The sequence below is a fragment of the Mixophyes fleayi genome, chromosome 6 (assembly GCF_038048845.1).
Source record: "Mixophyes fleayi isolate aMixFle1 chromosome 6, aMixFle1.hap1, whole genome shotgun sequence".
Taxonomy (NCBI): domain Eukaryota; kingdom Metazoa; phylum Chordata; class Amphibia; order Anura; family Limnodynastidae; genus Mixophyes; species Mixophyes fleayi.
This window is the reverse complement of record NC_134407.1, coordinates 225,881,491-225,906,727: the sequence shown is the minus strand read 5'-3', so window position 1 is coordinate 225,906,727 and position 25,237 is coordinate 225,881,491. Positions and strand designations below refer to the sequence as shown.

At 44.6% G+C, this 25,237-nt stretch overlaps 2 protein-coding genes across 21 annotated transcripts in view; one reads left to right on the top strand and one right to left on the bottom strand.

Annotated features, from left to right (window-relative positions):
- Nucleotides 1–25,237, bottom strand: part of LOC142160072 (uncharacterized) — a 1,559,230-nt gene that overhangs the window by 823,894 nt on the left and 710,099 nt on the right. For 18 of the 19 annotated variants that reach the window (XM_075214958.1, XM_075214960.1, XM_075214959.1 and 15 more), the window contains 4 exons: nt 22,882–22,979; nt 21,640–21,751; nt 16,502–16,599; nt 15,478–15,589 (listed from right to left, as the gene is read on the bottom strand). In XM_075214958.1, the coding sequence (XP_075071059.1) occupies nt 15,478–15,589; nt 16,502–16,599; nt 21,640–21,751; nt 22,882–22,979 (420 nt within the window). Of the gene's footprint in view, nt 1–15,477; nt 15,590–16,501; nt 16,600–21,639; nt 21,752–22,881; nt 22,980–23,095; nt 23,175–23,292; nt 23,371–25,237 lie in introns of those variants that run through there. The other variant, XM_075214968.1, reaches the window with a different exon arrangement.
- LOC142160082 (uncharacterized) overlaps nt 1–25,237 on the top strand; it is a 215,803-nt gene that overhangs the window by 112,353 nt on the left and 78,213 nt on the right. The gene's annotated exons all lie outside the window — the stretch shown is intronic.

The following is a 25,237-nucleotide window of genomic DNA, read 5'->3' as shown; positions in this document are numbered from 1 at the left end:
GTCCACTTCACTTTCTACCACCCCATTTCGCTTCTCCCCTATTCCTCTAAACGACTTGTGCGGATTGTCTGCAACTACTTCACCAGTCACCTCTCGGACAATTCCTTTCTTGATGCTCTCCAATCAGGTTTCTGCCCTCTGCAGTCAGCTGAAACCACCCTGGCCAACTTAACTAATGATCTCCTCTCTACTAAATCTAGGGGTCACTTCTCCCTGCTCATCCTCCAGGACCTCTCCGTGGCCTTTGATACTGTGGACCACCCTCTCATTTTGCAGACCCTTCTCTCTCTCTACCTCTCTGCTCACATTGTTCATCTCACACCTCGCCAACCGCTTTCTCTGTATCCATGTCTGGTTCATCCTCTACCTCTCTGCCCTCCCTGTAGGAGTCCCTCATGGCTCTGTTCTCGGACCTCTACTCTTTTCGCTTTATACTACCTCCCTAGGTGCTCTCATCACTTCATTCGGTCTTCAGTATCACCTTTACAGGGATGATATTCAACACATCTCTTCTCCTATTCCCCCCTCCTTTTTTCGTGTATATGACTGCCTCCCCACCACCTCCTCTTGGATGTCCTTACGCTTTCTCAAAATTAACATAGCTAAATCCGAACTCATTGTTATTCCCTTCTTCTAGATCCTCATCCTACCTGGATCTCTCCATCACTGTTAACACCATCTCTTCTGTCCCCCAACTCCGCTGCCTGGGAATCACCCTTTACTCCTTCCTCTCTTTTGCCCCCCACATTCAATCCCTTGCCTAATCTTGTCGCTTTCAACTACGCAACATCGCCTGCATCTGGCACTTCCTCTCTCAAGATGCCACCAAAACTCACCCACGCACTCATCAACTCCCGTCTTGTTTACTGCAACCTTCTCCTTACCGGCTGCGACTAGATCACTGATAAATAACTGGTATAAATTTAAAGGAAATAGCGCAGGGCGCTTATTTATATAATTGCACATTTTTGATATTGTGTATATTTTGAGATAGGAAATCGTTATTTCTGAGACCAGGGTAGAAAATTTGTTTTTGTTTTAACCTTTCTAGAGGAAATGCCGTATTTCTGATGTATATATCTGTTACAAGTTTTTTTTTAAAGCCTTTTGTATATCTTGGTGTAAGGAAATGCTTTGTTTGGGGTTCTACTTGTCTTTGGGAATGTGTATTCTGCGACTGTCTAAAGAAAGGGTTCATGTTGATTGGATCTTTTGATGTGTGAGGCTTCACTTGAAGACAGGAAGGTTTAATTAAAGATGTGCTGCTAGATTTCCTGCATCTAAAAACAAGATGCAGGACATCAGTTTCTAGAATTTCACAGATAAGTGTAAATATTGTTAGCTTTGCAATGCATGTAAATCTATGTTTTGGTAAACAGGTTACATCCTGATTCTAAAAATAGCCTGTGTCCATATCTGTATAAAAAGCACTGTCCTGTACACTGAAATGTATCATTCTGATGTTCCATCTGACCTGATCACCTGGTACCTTAAACCAGTTTTTGCAGCTCTTCTTCTGCCTCCCCTCTCTGCCTTGCCTTACACTGGCTCCCTTTCCCCTTCAGAAATCTTTTTACACTTCTTACCCTCACCTACAAGGCCCTCTCCCATGCCACAACCCCTTATTTCCAATTCCCTCCATTCATACTCTCACCAAATCAATGTGATCAACCAATGACCATCGCCTCTCCTCCACTCTGATAACCTTATTGCTTCAAGAATCCAGGACTTCTCCCGAGCTGCCACCCTCCACATAAAACTCACCTCTTGCTTACAGCCTACCAGCCTTTCTCTTAACACTCTCTCCATGCTCACTCTCATCAACTATCTCTTCCTGGCCCATTTACTCACTCCTCCTGTGCTTGTTCCCCTCTTCTGACTCCCTTTGTACCAGCTGTCTTCGCCCTACCTTTAGGATGTAAGCTCTTACGAGAAGGGCAGAATTGACTCAAATAGCTGCAGCAGCTTTACCATTTGTTTAATACTCGACTCTGTAGATCTGCTGTAGGTTAGTCTGGTGTGGGCAAAACAGACACAACGGTATTATTATACTGTACTCCCAGTAGCTCGGTACGAAGCAGAGTTCTGCTGGGAGGCCCGAAGGATGGGTGCGTCCTGATGTTTGTCACAACACAATACTTTTATGGGACAAGTCAATCAACAACATTATTTATTTATTTATAGATGATCAGTCTCCTGCATACAAAGACGGATGACATTTGCTCTATGAGATCTAGAGACGTTATGACACCTAGCTTTGCTCTTAGATTTTACCACATCAGCCAAATCATTTCTATGATTTGCTCCAGGAACAGTCGCTAATACCACATATATGAATCACCTGGCAATAGAAAATTTGTCATTATGCATTTCTCTCACCTTGTTACTTTATTATGACTTTAATATAGGTGTAAAGGAATAAAAGTGCTTACTGATTTATTAACATATATGTATACACACTGCTGTACCCCATGGTAGGATCACTCGTACAGCTGGATGCTTGTCGGGTGAGCCAAATGCAAAGATAAGGACCCAGGAAATTATAACCTAGCCGCAATGTGGTGCAGCACCACACGTGGATAAGTCCCTCCGTGTCACAAGTACATCCATGCACATCCTGCTGTACACTACAACCCATATGTAGGGGAGGATCCTGAGGATATCACATGAGCTCTGCACAGACATTCAGCAACACATCAACCATCCAACACGCTGCAGCTTATCAGACACGCCATAAGCTATACAGCTCATCACACATCCTCTCTATGCACCTATGACTTCCCCTCCGCTGAGACAGCTGCGGCAGCTCTCCTCCTTTGTTCCCCTAGTGCCCCAAAATGTATCATAACTGCTTCCATTGCTTTCTTGATGCTGCCCTATTCTCCGGGTTTCCACCAATGTGTTCTCTACCATCAGTAGATTGTGTGTTTGCAGCATGTCTGTCACGCGGGATCTTTCCAGTGACATACAGAACAGTAGAAGAGGTCAGCACTTCCTTGCTACAGTTGTAGTTTACATGGCTCCAACGTTTATTGCATAGTTCTAAGAGTCATTGATCCACACATCATTTAGTAGCTACGTGTTAGAGAAGATTTATATGTACACTTTATTAGCACAAAGTAAAGGATCACGTCACACTTATTCCTATAATACTACATGGTATTGAGTTCAGTTGGTCTGTCCACATTGTTGGTATTTACTATTACTGACATGGGAGCCATACCCCTGATGAAGTCCGAGTGACAAAATACGTAGGGTACCCTCCCAAACTGTTTTTCTGCCACATTACAGTTGTAGTTGTTTTAATCTTTTATGAAAGAGAAACCTCTTTGGAACCGGACCCCTTCAGATGTACAAGCGAAGGTGCTGGGAGCGACTATCTGTTTATATCCGGACCGGAGATTAAGATTGTCACTTGCATTACTACTGTGGGCTGTATGCTATCAATTTTTTTTGCAAACATATTATTTCTTCAAATACTACACAAAGAAGGCTCGTTAGCGTCTCGTGTTCTAGGTGTCGTCAGGTTGAAAACTGTTGTGACTGGATCACTTATAATTAACTTATGGTATACATTTTTTAAAAGGAAATAGCGTAGGGCGCTTATTTATATAATTGCAAATGTACTTTTGATATTGTCGATATGTTGGTAAGAGATATCTTTATTTCTGAGACCAGGGGAAGAAATTTGTTTGTTTTATCTTTGCTAGAGGAAATGCATGATTTCTAAGGTATATATCTGATACAATAAGCCTTTGGGGAGAAAGTCTTTTGTGTATCGTGATGTGGGAAAATGACTTGTTTTGGGTTTTGTACCTTTCTTTTAGAATGTGTAACTTGCGACTGTCTGAAGAAAGTACCCATGTTAATTAGACCTTTTGATGTGTGAGGGTCTTGCACCTGAAGGCATAGGAAGGTTTAATTAGACTGCTGTTAGATTTCCTGTGTCCAAAATAAGTCACAGCAAGTTTTAGGATATGTGTAAATATTGTTAGCTTTGCATTGCATGTAAGTCCATGTTTGGGTAAAAAAATGCATCCTGATTCTAAAAATAGCTCAGACCTCAGTGGGCTGGCTTACCCGTAGAGGCTGTATTCAAATCTGTATAAAAAGCACTCTTGTATTGAAAATTGTTCTTCTGATGACATCTGACCTGATCACTGGTACCTTCAATCAGTGTGACTGCAAATAAACATCACTTGCTTCAAAGACCTGCTAGAAAATGTCTTCCATGCTAAAAATCCTGTGACCTACAGATTAGACCCAAAATATAATCCGTTCCCGGCTGTTTCTGAGGTTTGGACCCAGCAGCCAGTACCACCACTCTGCCTGCTACCCAGCAGCCCTGGCCAGTGTAATAGGCAAGGGGGGATCCATCCACAGCAACCCTGACCTATAGGAAGAGGTCAGGAGTACCACACCCAGGTACACCAGTAACTGGGTACATTAGCAGCATCAGTTACCCAGAAGTAACCAGGTTCTGGATGCTGGTAAAGGAGTCCAGTATTGGCAGCATTTGTAAGCACCTCCTACTCCTACTCCTGTAACAGATTACAGAACTCATTGCGCAAACCACCGCACACCTTCAATTAGAGAGTATAACTAAACATCAGGGGGATTCAATTACCAGCAAAGTTTTGGGTTTAGGGTACTAAACATCGCTGATTATTGCTTGCACCTCATACAGGTGTGAATAAAAATCAGCAATGCTTTATGTACCATAATACATGCAGGCGCACGTCATGTGATGCTCCAATGGGACTATCCAAGTAACTCAATCCCCACCATAATGTAATAGTGTAATAGATCCACATTATATCTCCGGCCCATGACCAGGATTAAATAATACTTGGGACCCTATATAAAAATATAGTCTGTTATTACTGTAGAGAGTGACGCCGATCTGAAATAAGCCCGACATGAGCAATCTGTTCCAGTCTTAGGTTGATGACACACATTGCACTTATGTCTGTAAATTGTAATTAAATTAAAACATGTTAAAATAAGAGATATCAATATAACTATGAGTATACAGTCTGTAAATGTACTTACAAGGAAAATAGTGAACAAATTACAAATATAATATCGATAACCTCAAGCAGGAAATCCAAGGATTCATGAATGAATATTAGCGGATTTCCTTGGATTTCCTGATTGGGGTTATTGAGACTAACATTCATTTGGATATTATATTTGTAGTAATACTCTGTGGATTTTCCTACTTGCACTGGTCACTATTTTCCTTGGATTTTCCCTTGCTTCTGGGAGTGGCACTACTCCCACTACAGCTGCATGCGGAAATTCCACACAAGTGTAGAAGATTTTTTCTGTTTTAATATTTAGCGTCAGCAAAATATATCTTTTTTTTTGTTAATGTTCTTACGCATATTATTACAACTTACATTTATAAAATACACATATTTTATAATACATACAGTATAGCAATCAATTCAGGTTTATCAGCTCATGTAAACTGCTTTACTGCTGTGTGAGTTCTCTGATGTCTAACAAGAGATGATTTTTGCGCAAAACATTTCCCACAGTCAGAACATGAAAATGGCTTCTCACCTGTGTGAATTCTTTGATGCTCACCAAGATCTGATTTGTATCTAAACCATTTCCCACACACATAACATGGAAATGGCTTATCACCTGTGTGGAATTTATGATGTTTATTAAGATCTGATTTGTGTGTAAAACATTTCCCACATTCAGAGCATGGAAATGGCTTCTCACCTGTGTGAATTCTCTGGTGCATTACAAGATGAGCTTTATATGTAAAACATTTTCCACACTCAGAACATGGAAAGGGTTGCTCACCTGTGTGAGTTCTCATGTGTGTAACAAGACTTAACTTATGTGTAAAACATTTCCCACATTCAGAGCATGGAAATGGCTTCTCACCTGTGTGAGTTCTCTGATGTATTAGAAGATGTGATTTATATGTAAAACTTTTTCCACACTCAGTACATGAAAAGGGTTGTTCACCTGTGTGAGTGCTCTGATGTGTAACAAGACTTGATTTCTGTGTAAAATATTTGCCACAGTCAGAACATGGAAATGGTTTCTCACCTGTGTGAGTTCTCTGGTGTTCAACAAGAACTGATTTATATGCAAAACTTTTTCCACACTCAGAACATGTAAACGGCTTCTCACCGGTGTGGAATTTATGATGTTTCCTAAGATCTGAATTGTTTGTAAAACATTTCCCACATTCAGAGCATGGAAAAGGCTTCTCACCTGTGTGAGTTCTCTCATGTATAACAAAATGTGATCTATATATAAAATATTTTCCACACTCAGAACAAGAAAATGGTTTAGAACCTGTGTGAGTTCTCTGATGTCTAACAATATTTGAGTCATCAGGAGAACATTCTTCATGATTAGAGAGATCAGATAACATATCTGCACCGTGAAGTACTGGTTGCATATTTAGCGTAATGGGATTTTCTGCTGGACAATCTCGTGTACTGTTCTTATCTTCTATTTTAAAATATGGAGACAAAATGAGATATCCCTCCAAGGTCTTCCTGATGTTGCGTTCATCTTCTGGAAATACAATAAATGTATAGAAATGGACTTAATGGCTTAACAGACAGAAGCAAATTTTCAGAATATTACTGAGTTCAATATGTTTAATTGTTTCATTTCTGTTTGCAAACTATGAACACTATTACAATGATAAATGTACAAATAGCAATTATGACTCTTATTGAGCAGATACAATACTGAATTAAAATCATCCACATTACTGACTGCACTGCGTAGATCCAGGCACAGTGACATACAGATTGCAAGACCACAATGGACATCTCCACCCGAAATGCAGAATTTGGTGAATGACATTTCCCAACCATAATCATAAGTCAGCCTCTGACTGTTCATCCTGACACTGTCCTCACACAATTGCTGGAGCCTTGGAAGAAGGGGCTAAATTAGCAGCATGGCTCCTGTTGTATGAGAATCATGGGTTTAACGTTCTCCAGGTACATGCTCCTCTGGTAAACCACAGTTTAGCATAGACCAGTGGCCAGAGTCATACTACTAATTTAGGCCAAAGTAGTAGAGCAAATAAAGAAAGAGCAACACAAAATTATAACCGTTGTCACGGACACTAGGAGTTGCTCACCCGATGGAACTCTGCTAGAGAGGCGGGGTTATGGCACGCACCTCAAAGCAGGCAGGTGAATGATTGAAGCGACACAACAGCAGGAGAGTAGAGATAGTCTGAGGAAGTCAGCGACTTGCAGCTATGGTTAGAGGAAAGTCAGCGACTTGGAGCAGTAAACTGGAGGCTGAAGATAATGTAGACACGAGGAGTGGACGTGGGTAGGTGATGGTAGGTAGAGGAGGAGTCAGTGGTCTGCGTACAGCAAGTTGTACCACTGTAGTGATGGGAAGAATAGTACTGGTGCAGGTAGGTAGCAGGGTAGTCGGTGGTCTGCGTTCAGCAAGTTGTACCACCGCTATGGTGAGGAGTCTGGTCCAGGTGTAGGTAGGTAATAGGAGAGTCAGTGGTCTGCGTATAGCAAGTTGTACCACCGCTGTGATAGGAGGACTTGTCCAGGTGCGGGTAGGTAGCAGGGAAGTCAGTGGTCTGCGTGCAGCAAGTTGTACCACTGCTGTGAGAAGGAATGAGGACTTGTCCAGGTGCAGGAGAGTGAAGTTGAAAGGCAAACTGTGGCTGTATGGAAACAGTGGGAGTAGAGCAATGTCTTGTGAGGCAGAGATGGAAGGCACAATGAATAGTCTGTATGGAGTAGATGCCTTGCAGTGAGGAGAAGCTGGTCACAGCAGATATGCACAATAACGCTAAGTAGTAGCGTGAGGAGATATCGTAGCTTGAGTGAAAGCTTGTCCTAAATGAAGCAATGCAGTAACACAGTCTATATGGGTACTTGTACCCTGTGCAGCAAACAACAATGGATACAACTGGTATGCAAACAATAGGCAATAGTCAGTAGAGCATACCCAGTTGTGTAGATCCGGAATAAGCTGAGAAGTGAAGCGTTGTAGCGGTATGGGAACCGCCGCTGAGTTGAGCAGGGAGCAGCGTGGAAGCTGAAGCACGAGTAGAGCTGAAAGCAGTTTGGAAACTGTACACACGAATAGAGCTGGAAGCAGTTTGGAAACTGCACACAAGAGTAGAGCTGGAAGCAGTTTGGAAACTGCACACAGGAGTAGAGCTGGAAGCAGTTTGGAAACTGCACACAGGAGTAGAGCTGGAAACAGTTTGGAAACTGCACACAGGAGTAGAGCTGGAAACAGTTTGGAAACTGCACACAGGAGTAGAGCTGGAAGCCGTTTGGAAACTGCACACAGGAGTAGAGCTGGAAGCAGTTTGGAAACTGCACACAGGAGTAGAGCTGGAAGCAGTTTGGAAACTGCACACAGGAGTAGAGCTGGAAGCAGTTTGGAAACTGCACACAGGAGTAGAGCTGGAAGCAGCTTGGAAACTGCACACACCTATAGAAGTTCACTGGGAGTGAGACTTCAAGATCAGGCAACTACCTAAGGCGGCAGGTGCCTTAAGTAGGGAGGGGTGATTGATCCATCAATCACATTAGTGGTCAGGTGTAGTTGTTAAAGGGACCTGCGCATGCCCAGTGCGACAGGATGGCGGACGGCCGCGGTTCCACACAGGTGTGAGCGGGAAAGATGGAGAACCACGTACCAGAGTGGAGGCACTCACACTCTGGTGAGTGACAGTACCCCCCCTTTTAAAGGTGGGCACAGAACACTTGGAACCGGGTTTGCCTGGAAATTTTTGGTAGAATTTTTTAAGCAGGGCTGGAGCGTTGAGGTCCTCAGCGCGAATCCAGGAGCGTTCTTCTGGACCGAAGCCCTTCCAATGAACGAGAAAACAGAGAGTTCCTCGCGAAATTTTAGCATCCAGGATCTGAGAGATCTCGAACTCCTCTTCTTGATGAATCTGTACTGGTTTAGGTACAGAAGGAGGAGCAGAAAAACGATTGATAACAAGAGGTTTGAGCAGAGAGACATGGAAGGCATTGGAGATCCGGAGGTTCTTTGGTAATAGTAGCTTGAAGCATACTGGATTTATGACTTGAGTGATCTTGTATGGTCCGATGAAGCGTGGCGCAAACTTCATGGACGGAACCTTCAAGCGGATGTTTTTTGTAGAAAGCCATACACGGTCTCCAAGCTTGACTGGTGGAATGGCTCGCCTCTTTTTATCTGCGAAGAATTTGTATCTGGCTGATGCTTTCCTCAGGGATGATCTCACCTGAGTCCAGATGGTTTTAAAGTTTTGACAAAGTCTCTCCACCGCAGGGACTTGGGTGGGAGGGAGGGCAGGAAACTCTGGGAGAGACGGATGGTGACCGTAAACCACGAAAAAAGGAGTTTTTGTTGAAGACTCATGGTACATGTTATTGTGGGCAAACTCAGCCCACGGGAGTAAATCTACCCAATTATCTTGATTGGCTGAAGAAAAGATTCTTATGAAGGTCTCGAGATCTTGATTGACCCTTTCGGTCTGGCCGTTTGATTGGGGATGGTAAGACGATGATAGAGACAGTCTGATACCCAAGTTCTTACAAAGGGCTCGCCAGAATCTGGAGACGAACTGCACTCCTCTATCGGACACAATCTCGGACGGACAGCTGTGAATTCGAAAGATTTCTTTAATAAAATGGTCAGCCAAGGTAGAAGAAGATGGTAATCCGGTGAGAGGAACGAAGTGAACCATCTTGGAGAATCTATCCACCACTACCCATATGGTATTACATCTCTTGCTAAGAGGAAGTTCGGTGACAAAGTCCATACTTATGTGGGTCCAAGGTTTGGTAGGGATAGGTAGTGGTTGGAGCAATCCCGCTGGTGTTCTGCGGGAAGACTTAAATTGAGAGCAGATCTCACAAGCGGCCACAAATTCTCTGACATCCTTTCTGATAGAAGGCCACCAATAACTTCGGGAAAGAATCTCAAAAGTCTTTCGTTCCCCAGAATGTCCAGAGAAGCGTGAAGAATGGTACCGTGACAATATTCTCTTGCGTAGAGATGGCGGAACAAGAGTTCTCCCAAACGGTAGCACATTGGTGGACGAAGTGGCCAAAGTCACACATTTGGGATCCAGTATAGGATGATCGGAAGAATCCAAGATGTCAGAAGGAGGGGCAAATGCCCGGGATAAGGCATCTGCTTTCCTGTTCTTTGCAGCAGGTTTGAACGTTATAATGAGTTCGAAGCGAGAAATGAAAAGTGTCCACCTCACCTGTCGAGGGTTTAGACATTGGGCTGTTTGTAAATAGAGGAGATTTTTGTGGTCGGTGAAGATGGTTACTGGATAATGAGCCCCCTCCAGTAGATATCTCCACTCCTCCAATGCGACTTTTATTGCCAACAGTTCTTTGTCACCGATGGTGTAGTTCTTTTCCGCGGGTAGAAGACCCCGGGAGTAGAAGGCACAAGGATGGAATTTCTGTTGCTCAGATCTTTGGGAGAGAATAGCTCCTAGTCCGACATTGGAGGCGTCCACCTCGAGAAAGAAGGGAAGGTTTACGTCAGGCTGCGGAAGAACAGGGGCGGTAGAAAATGCTTCTTTAAGGCTTTGGAAAGCGTGAAGGGCCTCGGAGGACCAGTGTTTAGTATTGGCGCCCTTCTTGGTCAGGGCCACAATAGGAGAAGCAATAGATGAGAAGTTTAGGATAAAACGTCTGTAATAATTCGCAAACCCCAGGAAGCGTTGTATAGCCCTGAGGGTAGTTGGCTGGGGCCAAAGTAGAACGGCATTAACTTTGTCTGGGTCCATCTCCAGACCTACTCCGGACACGATTATCCCAAGAATGGAATTTGGGTTAATTCGAAGGAGCATTTTTCTAATTTGCAGAATAGGAGGTTCTTCCGCAGTCTGGAGAGAACTTCTGCCACATGTTGATGGTGGGAGACAAGATCTTGAGAGAAGATTAAAATGTCGTCCAGATAGACTGCAACGCACACGTATAATAGGTCCCGGAAGATCTCGTTCACGAATCCTTGGAAGACAGCTGGGGCATTACACAGTCCAAAGGGCATAACTAGGTATTCGTAATGCCCATCCCTGGTGTCAAATGATGTCTTCCATTCGTCGCCTGACTTGATCCGGATTAGGTTGTAAGCACCACGGAGATCAAGTTTGGTAAAAATCCGAGCACCTTTTATAAGATCAAAGAGTTCGGTGATAAGAGGAATCGGGTACCGATTTTTTACGGTTATAGCATTGAGCCCCCGATAATCAATGCAGAGTCTTAAGGTCCCATCTTTTTTTTTCACGAAAAAGAAGCCCGCTCCAGCGGGAGAGCTGGAAGGTCGAATGAATCCGCGATGAAGGTTGTCCTTGATATACTCTGACATAGCCTGTGTCTCTGGTAGCGAGAGAGGGTATACACGGCCCCTAGGAGGGTTTTTGCCAGGTAGTAAATCTATGGGACAATCCCATGCCCGATGAGGTGGCAGGCGTTCAGATTGCGCCTTATCGAACACGTCAGCGAACGGGGCATACTGTGGAGGAAGACCCGGAGGACCAGGTGTTATAGATGATCTGTTGATTTTGAGTGGTACCACTCGGGTTAGGCATCTATGATGACAATCCGGGCCCCAGGATGTGACTTGGGGAGTACTCCAATCAACTTGTGGTGAATGAAGCTGAAGCCATGGAAGGCCAAGAACGATGGGACTAGTAGTAGCAGGAAGGACCAGCAAAGAGATTTTCTCTCGGTGTAAGGCTCCAATTTGAAGGGTCAAAGGAGTCGTACAGTGGGTGATAAGTCCATTAATGATGCGAGAGCCGTCTATAGCGGTGACCGCTATGGCGGTTTTTAACGGGGCGACTGGTAGGGACCACTGGTTAACAAGAGCACTGGAGATAAAGTTGCCGGCAGCGCCGGAATCCAGAAGTGCTTGAGAGATAAAAGATTTGGTGGCTGAGAAGATGGTAACATCAAATGCACACACTTTGGAATCCATAGAAGATGGAGAGGAGTCCAGGGACCCTAACCTTACCTCTCCAGAACTGGTTAGGGCCTGGCATTTCCCGACTTCTTAGGACATGAGTTCAGGCTGTGAGTAGGGTCAGCCCAATAGATGCAGAGTCTATTTTGTATTCGTCGATCCCTCTCTCTAGATGTTAACTTAGAACGTCCTTCCTCCATGGGTTCCACTGGAGGGGGAAGATGACGAACTTGAGGTGATGGGCGAGTGAACCCCTTAGAGGTGCTTGTTCTTTCAGACTCCCTCTCACGGAATCTCATGTCTACCCTATGACATAGGGAAATTAGATCGTCCAAGGAGGAGGGTAACTCTTGTGTGGTCAGTGCGTCTTTGATCTTATCCATCAGACCCTGCCAGAAGGCAGCTATCAGGGCCTCGGTGTTCCACTGTAGTTCAGAGGCGAGTATCCGAAACTGAATGACGTACTGAGCCACAGAGTGTGATCCTTGGCGTAGTCGGGGAATGCTGGAAGCCGCAGAGACAACGAGGCCAGGTGCATCGAAAATTTTGCCGAACGTGGAAATGAAGAGTGCACTATCCTCCAATAGGGGGTCATTTCTCTCCCACAGAGGGGAGGCCCACGCAAGAGCCTGTCCGGAAAACAGAGAAATGAGGTAGGCAATCTTGGCACGGTGAGTGGCAAAATGGTGAGGTTGAAGCTCGAAATGGAGAGAGCACTGATTCAAAAAACCTGTACACGTCTTGGGATCTCCATCATATTTTGAGGGAGTAGGCAGGTGTAGCGTGGAAGCAGTAGACACCTGGGATGGCACTGGGGAAGGAGAAGGCGCTGGAGGTTCAACAGTCGCTGAAACATTTTGTAGAGGAACTCCTTGGGTGGCCAGAGTCTGGAAACACTGGAACAGATGTTGCTTCCGAACATCCTGTTGTTCAACCCGAGTGACCAGATGCTGCAGCATCTCCTTAGCTGTTGGTTCCAATCCTGGGTCTGTCATGGCCTGATCTTACTGTCACGGGCACTAGGAGTTGCTCACCCGATGGAACTCTGCTAGAGAGGCGGGGTTATGGCACGCACCTCAAAGCAGGCAGGTGAATGATTGGAGCGACACAACAGCAGGAGAGTAGAGATAGTCTGAGGAAGTCAGCGACTTGCAGCTATGGTTAGAGGAAAGTCAGCGACTTGGAGCAGTAAACTGGAGGCTGAAGATAATGTAGACACGAGGAGTGGACGTGGGTAGGTGATGGTAGGTAGAGGAGGAGTCAGTGGTCTGCATACAGCAAGTTGTACCACTGTAGTGATGGGAAGAATAGTACTGGTGCAGGTAGGAAGCAGGGTAGTCGGTGGTCTGCGTTCAGCAAGTTGTACCACCGCTATGGTGAGGAGTCTGGTCCAGGTGTAGGTAGGTAATAGGAGAGTCAGTGGTCTGCGTATAGCAAGTTGTACCACCGCTGTGATAGGAGGACTTGTCCAGGTGCGGGTAGGTAGCAGGGAAGTCAGTGGTCTGCATGCAGCAAGTTGTACCACTGCTGTGAGAAGGAATGAGGACTTGTCCAGGTGCAGGAGAGTGAAGTTGAAAGGCAAACTGTGGCTGTATGGAAACAGCGCAAGTAGAGCAATGTCTTGTGAGGCAGAGATGGAAGGCACAATGAATAGTCTGTATGGAGTAGATGCCTTGCAGTGAGGAGAAGCTGGTCACAGCAGATATGCACAATAACGCTAAGTAGTAGCGTGAGGAGATATCGTAGCTTGAGTGAAAGCTTGTCCTAAATGAAGCAATGCAGAACACAGTCTATATGGGTACTTGTACCCTGTGCAGCAAACAACAATGGATACAACTGGTATGCGAGCAATAGGCAATAGTCAATAGTCAGTAGAGCATACCGAGTTGTGTAGATCCTGAATCAGCTGAGAAGTGAAGCGTTGTAGCGGTATGGGAACCGCCGCTGAGTTGAGCAGGGAGCAGCGTGGAAGCTGAAGCACGAGTAGAGCTGGAAGCAGTTTGGAAACTGCACACAGGAGTAGAGCTGGAAGCAGTTTGGAAACTGCACACAGGAGTAGAGCTGGAAGCAGTTTGGAAACTGCACACAGGAGTAGAGCTGGAAGCCGTTTGGAAAGTGCACACAGGAGTAGAGCTGGAAGCCGTTTGGAAAGTGCACACACCTATAGAAGTTCACTGGGAGTGAGACTTCAAGATCAGGCAACTATCTAAGGCGGCAGGTGCCTTAAGTAGGGAGGGGTGATTGATCCATCAATCACATTAGTGGTCAGGTGTAGTTGTTAAAGGGACCTGCGCATGCCCAGTGCGACAGGATGGCGGACGGCCGCGGTTCCACACAGGTGTGAGCGGGAAAGATGGAGAACCACGTACCAGAGTGGAGGCACTCACACTCCGGTGAGTGACAACCGTATAGGGCAGAGCAGGATACAGAGACGGATCAGCAGATGAAGAACATCTGTACATAGCATCAAAGCACAGATCAGAGGAGATTGTAAGACTCAGGGCAGGGCCTCCTTACCTCTCTGTCTGTATTACCCAGCATTGATTACTGTGTTGGTTCCCAATTGTAAAGCGCTACAGAATTTGCTGGCACTATATAAAGAAATGTTGATGATGTTGACGAGGGTAGATATTGTGCAATGACCTGTGTGTGGTTATAGTTATGTGTGTGTGAGAAGGTGGAGATTGAAAGAAGGGTGTGTTGGACTGGGGTGCGTGTGAGGGGAATCACTATGTACTGATGTATGAGTGCGGGGAGGAGACTGGTCAGATCTCTGGGCTGGTAGCACAATGATATGATGTGAGGAGGAGAGCAGGAGTCTAATAGGGGCTGATGGCTCCTGATGTATGAGAATCACCAGAGAGTGTGGGGAGGAGACTGGTCAGATCTCTGGGCTGGTAGCACAATGATATGATGTGAGGAGGAGAGCAGGAGTCTAATAGGGGCTGATGGCTCCTGATGTATGAGAATCACCAGAGTGTGTGGGGAGGAGACTGGTCAGATCTCTGGGCTGGTAGCACAATGATATGGTGTGAGGAGGAGAGCAGGAGTCTAATAGGGGCTGATGGCTCCTGATGTATGAGAATCACCAGAGAGTGCGGGGAGGAGACTGGTCAGATCTCTGGGCTGGTAGCACAATGATATGATGTGAGGACAGCAGGAATCTAATAGGGGCTGATGGCTCCTGATGTAGGAGAATCACCAGACAGTGTGGGGAGGAGACTGGTCAGATCTCTGGGCTGGTAGCACAATGATATGATGTGAGGAGAAGAGCAGGAGTCTAATAGGGGCTGATGGCTCCTGATGTATGAGAATCACCAGAGAGTATGGGGAGGAGACTGGTCAGATCTCTGGGCTGGTAGCACAATGATATGATGTGAGGAGAAGAGCAGGAGTCTAATAGGGGCTGATACTTGTTCATCATTAGTTTGTACTGACAGAGGAGGATGTAGAATAAGAGATTGTTGTAGTGACTAAACAAGGAGAATATGTGACTCTTTTCTGTAATAAGTGGTTATTACTGACCTGTGCTGATATCTGTAGGGATTTCCTCCTCCTTACACTGCTGATCACCCCTCAGATACGTCTCTTCTTCTCCCTCTATAACTTCTACCTTAATATCATTCAGGTCTTCACTCTAAATAACCCACAAAACAATAAAATAACACTTTAATAATGTTTGATTTCGTTGAGATTAAACAGAATAATAGTGTATTAGACACATACAGTTTCTCTGTAGATCATATAGTGAAAAGTCACTTTGGTATTTAGGTGGGGATGTAGTCTAAATAGCGACACTGGAAGTGTTAACATTCAGAATTTTGACACCATACTGTCGACAACCAGAATGTTGACACGTTTATTATGTTGCCACGGTTAAAATGTAGACATTGCGATTGTTGAGAGGGTTAAAATGTCGACATAATGCATTAGATATAAACTGGCAATATACAGGAAATATGCGGACCCATCTTCCTAGGGGATCCAGTCCAGTACTGACAAGCCTGGGGCTGGTTTGGCTTGGCAGGGCTAGCCGTAGCTAACAAAGCCTAGTGCTGGCATTAGCAAAATCCTGGGGGATCCCACGTGTTTTGCCCCCTTGATATTGCTAGTACCAGCTTAGGCTGGCAGCACTAGGGTTAAACTATGTTTGTTTGTTTTTGGAGGGTGGCACACATTTTTTTTTTTAACATTGTATTCCGTTTATTCATTTATTTTTTCTTTTACAGGTTTTTACTAGTGTCTAAAGCTGTTTTGGGGAGGGGGGACATTAAGCTGTTTGGGGGCATACATCTGTGTTATCTAATATTGTGATGTTTTACGGCGGTAGTGCCAGTGGCGATGGCATTGCCGCTTCAAATCTAATGCATTATTTCGACATTGTCAATGCCGACATTTGAACCATGGGAACAGTGAATCAATGAACATGTCGATATTCTGAACGAGGAACTTTTAACCGTGTCAACAGTATGGTGTCAACATTCTGAATGTCAACACTTTCGTAATATTGTACCCAACCCATTTAGGTGAGACACTACATTCCATCTACCTGATACTCCTGTGGGATACTGTGATTTTCCTCTGTACAATCCTGTGAATAAAGAGGACGGGGACATCTCTCTGGGGTATTTCTGGTCCTGGATCCATCTGTTGGAGACACACAGTGACTGAACACATTGTTTATATGTGATTATCGATATCTTAGCATTGAGTTTAGGAGGAAACGTGTTTGGGGTCCTACACTAAGAGGGCTTCTCTCACAAAGTGTTTGGAAATGCACAGTTAAAACAACACAACTGCTAATAATATTTCATTACTTTTATCCCAGATATGTACTGGATCTCTCAACATCTATCCTGAATCCATATCTCATTCATTTGTGCTTTTCATCTCTGCAACTTTCTTTTTAAAAAAGTATGTTCAGCAAGTAATACACCTCATCTTCTGCTCTTCTGAACCTCATTCATTTGTAACACTCAGCTATATAACTGTGGTTTTAAAGTATGTAATAGGAATTTGTTATCTATTGTTTTAACCTATGTTGGCCAGAGTGTTTAATCGATGCCAAATTCATGATGGCATCTGGCCTCCTCTAGGCTAAAGGCTCGGTACACACTGGAGAATTTTCCGCTCAATGTATTATCTACAATGATTGTACCTACGACTGGAGATCCGATTGCTTGGGCGATTCATGCGTACACACTAGACACGCTTTAAACGATTTACGAAAGACTGACCAGCCAGGCAGCGACTTTTCACAGCCATATTGTCGTGTTAAAAGATTTTGATTTCGTACACACTGAAATGACACATGACGTCCTGCAGCAATATGGCAAGAAAGTTAAATAAAGGGCAGAACATCTCTGGTAAGAACCTCCGAAAAACTTTCAAAAGGAAACACGTCTTCTTCATTCATTATATAACACATCTTTGTGTACAGTACACGTTCGTTCGCAACTGCACAGCAAAATTTATTTTAATATTATGGATAATGTTGAAGACCAGCAAGGTACTGCTCATTTGCTTCTTGCTATGGCCAGAAGACTACAAGTACAGACCCGGAGGGTAAGAAGAAGAAAGAATTTGGCTTGTCAGATTAAAGACTGGTTTCTGAGACTCATTCTCTCATATGCCCCAGCAGCAGGAGATATGGGACAACAACCCCGATGACTTCAGGAATTTCCTGCGAACAAATAAACCCACATTCCAGGAACTGCTCCAACTAGTCACCCCCATCATCCAGAAGGAGGACACCCATTTAAAGACACCCATATCTGTAGAGCAGAGACTGGTTGCTACCCTAAGATTTTTGGCCACAAGGACACTGGCTGATCTCAAATACAGCACCGCAATTTCACCGCAAGCTCTGGGTTTGATTATACCTGAGACCTGTGATGCTATCATTGAAGTTCTGTGTGAACAGTAAATGAAGGTTGGTAAAACAAATAAACAAATTAGAAGCCGGCATGTGTGAGTTTCTCCGATTCCAGCTCGGTCTACTGCCGAAAAGCCTCCACTCCCTGGAGTTTCAGAAGAATTCACCAATATCCTCTTAAGTCATAAGCCGGGCCCGTGACAAGGTACTGGCATACTTACCGGCTCTGAGCAGGGCTCCCCGCCGGCGCTAGTGCCGCACTTCCTCCAATGGCGGCCGCCATCTTGGATCCTTTTATTAACTCCCTCCTTCCTTTAATATGCTGCCTTTTTTGCAAACAGAATATTAAAGGCATCTGACCCAATAGTCAGGTGCCTTTTCTTTGTGTCAACTATTTGGCATAGGTTAGATGTGGCTCCCTGCTCTCCTGCTGCAGTGTCTGTTGATTCCTTGTGTTCAGTTGCTGTTCAGTGCTACTCAGCTTCTGACAGCACTTCATCTTGTTCAGCTTGTTGTTCCAGTGATTTTTCAGTTGCTGTTCACTGCTACCTGCTACTCATCCTCAGTCATCACTTTGTGTTCAGCTCGCTGTTCCAGTGATTCCTCATTTGCTGTTCACTGCTACTCATCCTCAAACATCACTTTGTGTTCAGCTCGCTGTTCCAGTGATTCCTCATTTGCTGTTCACTGCTACTCATCCTCAAACATCACTTCCTTATGTTCAGCTCACTGTTCCAGTGATTCCTCAGTTGCAGTTCAGTGCTACTCCTCCTCAGACATCACTTTCTCGTGTTCAGCTCGCTGTTGCAGATTCCTCAGTTGCTGTTCAGTGCTACTTATCCTCAGACATCACTTTCTCGTGTTCAGCTCGCTATTCCAATGATTGCTCAGTTGCTGTTCAGTGCTACTCATCGTCAGACATCACTTTCTCTTGTTCAGCTCACTGGTCCAGTGATTCCTCAGCTGCTGTTCAGTGCTACTCATCAACAACTATCCTCTTTACAACTCCAGTTATTGCTCTATTGCATCTCCCTGCAGAGTTCTCTCCAATCCTACATTCTCCATACGGGTCTCGTCTAACTCTCTCCTGCAAAGCCCATACCTTCTTGCGGGAGTTCCTGGTGAAGACAACCTGTCCCGTTAGACTCCGGGCCTGTGGGTAGAGCAGTGTCAAGCTAGAGAGGCCCAGAGATCAGATACTTCTGCTCTGAACCATGACATTAAGCAGCATCATTTTCCTGAGCTATAAGATTTTGTTTCCCCTCACTAGTTTTACCTATTTTCTGAAACAAATCCTGGTAAATACGCTGTAGTGTCAGGGTAGGTGTATTAACTCACACAACCTGTGACCTCACAGCTTCATGTCAGTTCACACACTCATAACGTGTATAATTTTACATGTAATAACACAGGTAGTTGTAGTGCTAGTATACAGTGTGCCTCCAATAACATTAAAACAATGTAAGCATTACTGAGTAGCAAATATACAAATATTACTGCTATTGGTGCACAGATAGACTCATGGATAATGTCACATGTGGTACTGCAGACAGAGCATCATGGGTAATGTCTCATAGGGTCTCATCCCAATGATCATCACTACAGTGATAGAATGGCTATGGTGACGTCCCTTATGGGTGTGTGTGAGGGGAATCACCGAGCTGCTTTTGTATTGCAGCATTAGTATATACATATGAGAATGACATCATCAAGTACTATTACAGAGGAAACATAATGGTTAATGTCATATGTGGTAGTGAATAAAAAGATCATGGGTAATGTCCTATAGAGTCTCATTTCATTGATCTGTGATTTAATCACAATGGTGATGTCCTTTATAACCGATGTATGAGAATCACCAGAGTGTGGGGAGGAGACTGGTCAGATCTCTGGGCTGGTAGCACAATGATATGATGTGAGGAGGAGAGCAGGAGTCTAATAGGGGCTGATGGCTCCTAATGTATGAGAATCACCAGAGTGTGAGGAGGAGACTGGTCAGATCTCTGGGCTGGTAGCACAATGATATGATGTGAGGAGGAGAGCAGGAGTCTAATAGGGGCTGATGACTCCTGATGTATGAGAATCACCAGAGAGTGAGAAGGAGACTGGTCAGATCTCTGGGCTGGTAGTACAATGATATGATGTGAGGAGAAGAGCAGGAGTCTAATAGGGGCTGATGGCTCCTGATGTATGAGAATCACCAGAGTGTGGGGAGGAGACTGGTCAGATCTCTGGGCTGGTAGCACAATGATATGATGTGAGGAGGAGAGCAGGAGTCTAATAGGGGCTGATGGCTCCTGATGTATGAGAATCACCAGAGTGTGGGGAGGAGACTGGTCAGATCTCTGGGCTGGTAGCACAATGATATGATGTGAGGAGAAGAGCAGGAGTCTAATAGGGGCTGATGTCTCCTGATGTATGAGAATCACCAGAATGTGTGGGGAGGACACTGGTCAGATCTCTGGGCTGGTAGCACAATGATATGATGTGAGGAGGAGAGCAGGAGTCTAATAGGGGCTGATGGCTCCTGATGTATGAGAATCACCAGAGTGTGAGGAGGAGACTGGTCAGATCTCTGGGCTGGTAGTACAATGATATGATGTGAGGAGAAGAGCAGGAGTCTAATAGGGGCTGATGGCTCCTGATGTATGAGAATCACCAGAGTGTGAGGAGGAGACTGGTCAGATCTCTGGGCTGGTAGCACAATGATATGATGTGAGGAGGAGAGCAGGAGTCTAATAGGGGCTGATGGCTCCTGATGTATGAGAATCACCAGAGAGTGTGGGGAGGAGACTGGTCAGATCTCTGGGCTGGAAGCACAATGATATGATGTGAGGAGGAGAGCAGGAGTCTAATAGGGGCTGATGACTCCTGATGTATGAGAATCACCAGAGTGTGGGGAGGAGACTGGTCAGATCTCTGGGCTGGTAGCACAATGATATGATGTGAGGAGGAGAGCAGGAGTCTAATAGGGGCTGATGGCTCCTGATGTATGAGAATCACCAGAGAGTGTGAGGAGGAGACTGGTCAGATCTCTGGGCTGGTAACACAATGATATGATGTGAGGAGGAGAGCAGGAGTCTAATAGGGGCTGATGGCTCCTGATGTATGAGAATCTCCAGAGTGTGGGGAGGAGACTGGTCAGATCTCTGGGCTGGTAGCACAATGATTTGATGTGAGGAGGAGAGCAGGAGTCTAATAGGGGCTGATGGCTCCTGATGTATGAGAATCACCAGAGAGTGTGGGGAGGAGACTGGTCAGATCTCTGGGCTGGTAGCACAATGATATGATGTGAGGAAGAGAGCAGGAGTCTAATAGGGGCTGATGGCTCCTGATGTATGAGAATCACCAGAGTGTGGGGAGGAGACTGGTCAGATCTTTGGGCTGGTAACACAATGATAAAATGTGAGGAGGAGAGCAGGAGACTAATAGGGGCTGATGGCTCCTGATGTATGAGAATCACCAGAGAGTGTGGGCAGGAGACTGGTCAGATCTCTTGGCTGGTAGCACAATGGTATGATGTGAGGAGGAGAGCAGGAGTCTAATAGGGGCTGATGGCTCCTGATGTATGAGAATCACCAGAGAGTGTGGGCAGGAGACTGGTCAGATCTCTGGGCTGGTAGCACAATGATATGATGTGAGGAGGAGAGCAGGAGACTAATAGGGGCTGATGGCTCCTGACTCCCCCACTGGGCAGATACTTTTCCTCATTAGTTTGTACTGACAGAGGAGGGTGTAGAATAAGAGATTGTTGTAGTGACTGAACAAGGAGAATATGTGACTCATTTCTGTAATAAGTGTTTATTACTCACCTGTGCTGATGTCTGTAGGGATTTCCTCCTCCTTACACTGTTGATCACCCATCACAAATGTCTCTTCTTCTTCCTCTATAACTTCTATCTTTATATCAGTCAGGTTTTCACTCTACATAACCCAAAAAACAATTAAAAACAAAACCTGCTTAATCATGTCTGATCATTAGTTGAGATTAACCAGCAGCATATCAGTGTAAGAAACACACACAGATGCTCTACAGATTATAAAACTTTGACTGGATAACTTATAAATGACTTATTGTATATAATTATTTCTATTAATGACGCAGTGCGTTTGCTGTATATCATTGTAAATGTATTTATTTTCATATGGAAATGTACTGATTTCTGAGGCTGTATTGCCAGGTAGGAGGAAAATGCTAATTAATTTTTCATGTAAGTGAGCATCACATTAATTTGTCCTGGATGCATAGGAGGGAGTCGTTACCATTCTATCCTGTGTAGATTTTCATCCTGTGTCGTAAAACCTGTTTGAATAATGGAACAGCAAGTGATTTGCAACCCACAGATTAATGTAAATTTTGTTTAATATCGGATGAAATTTCTCAGACGTTGTTGTGCCAGCTAGGATTAGTGGGCTAAACTGCCCCCTGACAACATGTGTGTTAATAACTGTATAAAAAGAGCCCTGTTTTCACATGTATTGTGTCATTCCAACTTCTGGATATCACTGGTAGCTCAAACTAGTGTGTAACGGACCTTGTTAGGACCTCTTGAGCTAATAAACATCACTGTTTAAGGATCCTGCCTTGACACCTACTTACCTGCTGTAACTTCTGTGACCTACAGACTAGACCACTCTTAATCCGTTATCCGTCTTTTCTGAGGTTGGAACCCAGCATCTAGTACCAACGCTCGACCTGTTACCCTGCAGCCCTGGCCAGTGTAGTAGGCCAGGGGGAACCATTCACTGCATCCCTAATCTGAAGTAAGAGGTCAGGGATACCAGCCCTGGTTCCCAGCAAGGGAAGTACCCTAGCAGCGAGAGTTACCCAGAAGGAACCGGTTCTAGGTGCCAGTGAAGGAGCCTAGTGGTGGGCAGAGCCCCTCCTACTGTGTAGAGAGGGGCACTTGGGATAAAGAAAGAGGACTGTGGGAAGGCAAGCCCAGTCGGTCCCCAGCAGCACAGAGAAGGTGACATAGGAGTTCCATCCTGTCTCAATAGCAAAATGACACTTTGGTATTTTGGTATCTGGAGAGACCCTAAATTCCATCTACCTGATACTCCTGTAGGATACTGTGATTCTCCTCTGTACAATCCTGTGAATAAAGAGGACGGGGACATCTCTCTGGGGTATTTCTGTTACTGGATCCATCTGTAGGAGACACACAGTGACTGAATACGTTGTTTATAGGTGATTATCAGATGATGTGTATCTAGGTGGCCTCATAACTGCTCTCTCCTTTATAGTAACTTAAACTCTCCTCTTACCCAGTGATGTGAGGGGCTGGTGATTTTCCATCATCACGTCCTTGTACAGACCCTTGTGTCCTTCTAAATACTCCTCCTCCTGCATGAAGACATAGACAGTGACATCATCCACCTTATAGGAACCTGACACACACAATGGTCATCACCCAGACACATTCCCTGGTGTTACTGTATAATGTCCCATTCCCAGCAGTCACCTCTCCAGTCAGCAGCTGAATGATCTTGTTGGTCAGTTCCAGGATCTTCTGGTCATTGTCTCTCTCATGTATCAGTGAGTGAGGTGGAGGCACCGTGATGGGGCTCTGGGTCAATGTTCCTGATACACGAGGATGGTTACTGGGTGTCTGACACTCACCAGATGTCTTCTTCACCACTGTGTAATCCTGTGTATTGAGGGAGACATCAATAAAAAAGTAAATTAAACTATCCACCTATATGGAGTAATTGTGTAAGGAGATAATTGTGTATAATATACAAGGGTAGATTGCACAAATACAACCCGTATTCTATCTGGGAGCGTTTCCTATACATTGGAGAGTATACAGCACATCTCCTGCAGCCACTGACTTTTTAGTTTAAGTGATAGAAACAAAAAACAACATACTGGGAGCTATGTAATATATCCCAACCTGTGACTGTAGGAATGATACTTATATCTGAGACCGTCTACCTGCTGCTCAGTTACATCTCTGCAGATGAGACGACTGAAGCAGAGCAGAAAGTACCAAATAGGGAACGTACCCATCATGTGAGCCAGAGAGCAGAGGATCATGGGAAGAGTGAACTTTATACATAAGAAGAAAACATTATAAGGTCACTACTAAACTATGTGTGTAGTGTGGACCCAGAGCTGTGCACATATGATCTAGTGTGAATAAATATAAATAAGAAAAGATAAAAACAAATCTAATTTTTATAATGGCAAATCATAACATAATATAACTAAGTCACTGGGAGTGGAGCTTCTTTCCCCAAATCCCTCACCTCTCCAGTCATATCCTGTTATATTACTACAGATAACAGTGATATCAGACTCCCTCACCTCTCCAGTCATATCCTGTTATATTACTACAGATAACAGTGATGTCACAGACTCCGTCACCACTCCAGTCATATCCCTGTTATATTACTACAGATAACAGTGATATCACAGACTCCCTCACCTCTCCAGTCATATCCCTGTTATATTACTACAGATAACAGTGATGTCACAGACTCCCTCACCTCTCCAGTCATATCCTGTTATATTACTACAGATAACAGTGATGTCACAAACTCCCTCACCTCTCCAGTCATATCCTGTTATATTACTACAGATAACAGTGATGTCACAGACTCCTCACCTCTCCAGTCATATCCTGTTATATTACTACAGATAACAGTGATGTCACAGACTCCCTCACCTCTCCAGTCATATCCTGTTATATTACTACAGATAACAGTGATGTCACAGACTCCTCACCTCTCCAGTCATATCCCTGTTATATTACTACAGATAACAGTGATGTCACAGACTCCCTCACCTCTCCGGTCATATCCCTGTTATATTACTACAGATAACAGTGATGTCACAGACTCCCTCACCTCTCCAGTCATATCCTGTTATATTACTACAGATAACAGTGATGTCACAGACTCCCTCACCTCTCCAGTCATATCCTGTTATATTACTACAGATAACAGTGATGTCACAGACTCCCTCACCTCTCCAGTCATATCCCTGTTATATTACTACAGATAACAGTGATGTCACAGACTCCCTCACCTCTCCGGTCATATCCCTGTTATATTACTACAGATAACAGTGATGTCACAGACTCCCTCACCTCTCCAGTCATATCCTGTTATATTACTACAGATACCAGTGATGTCACAGACTCCCTCACCTCTCCAGTCATATCCTGTTATATTACTACAGATAACAGTGATATCACAGACTCCGTCACCACTCCAGTCATATCCCTGTTATATTACTACAGATAACAGTGATGTCACAGACTCCCTCACCTCTCCAGTCATATCCTGTTATATTACTACAGATAACAGTGATGTCACAGACTCCCTCACCTCTCCAGTCATATCCCTGTTATATTACTACAGATAACAGTGATGTCACAGACTCCCTCACCTCTCCGGTCATAT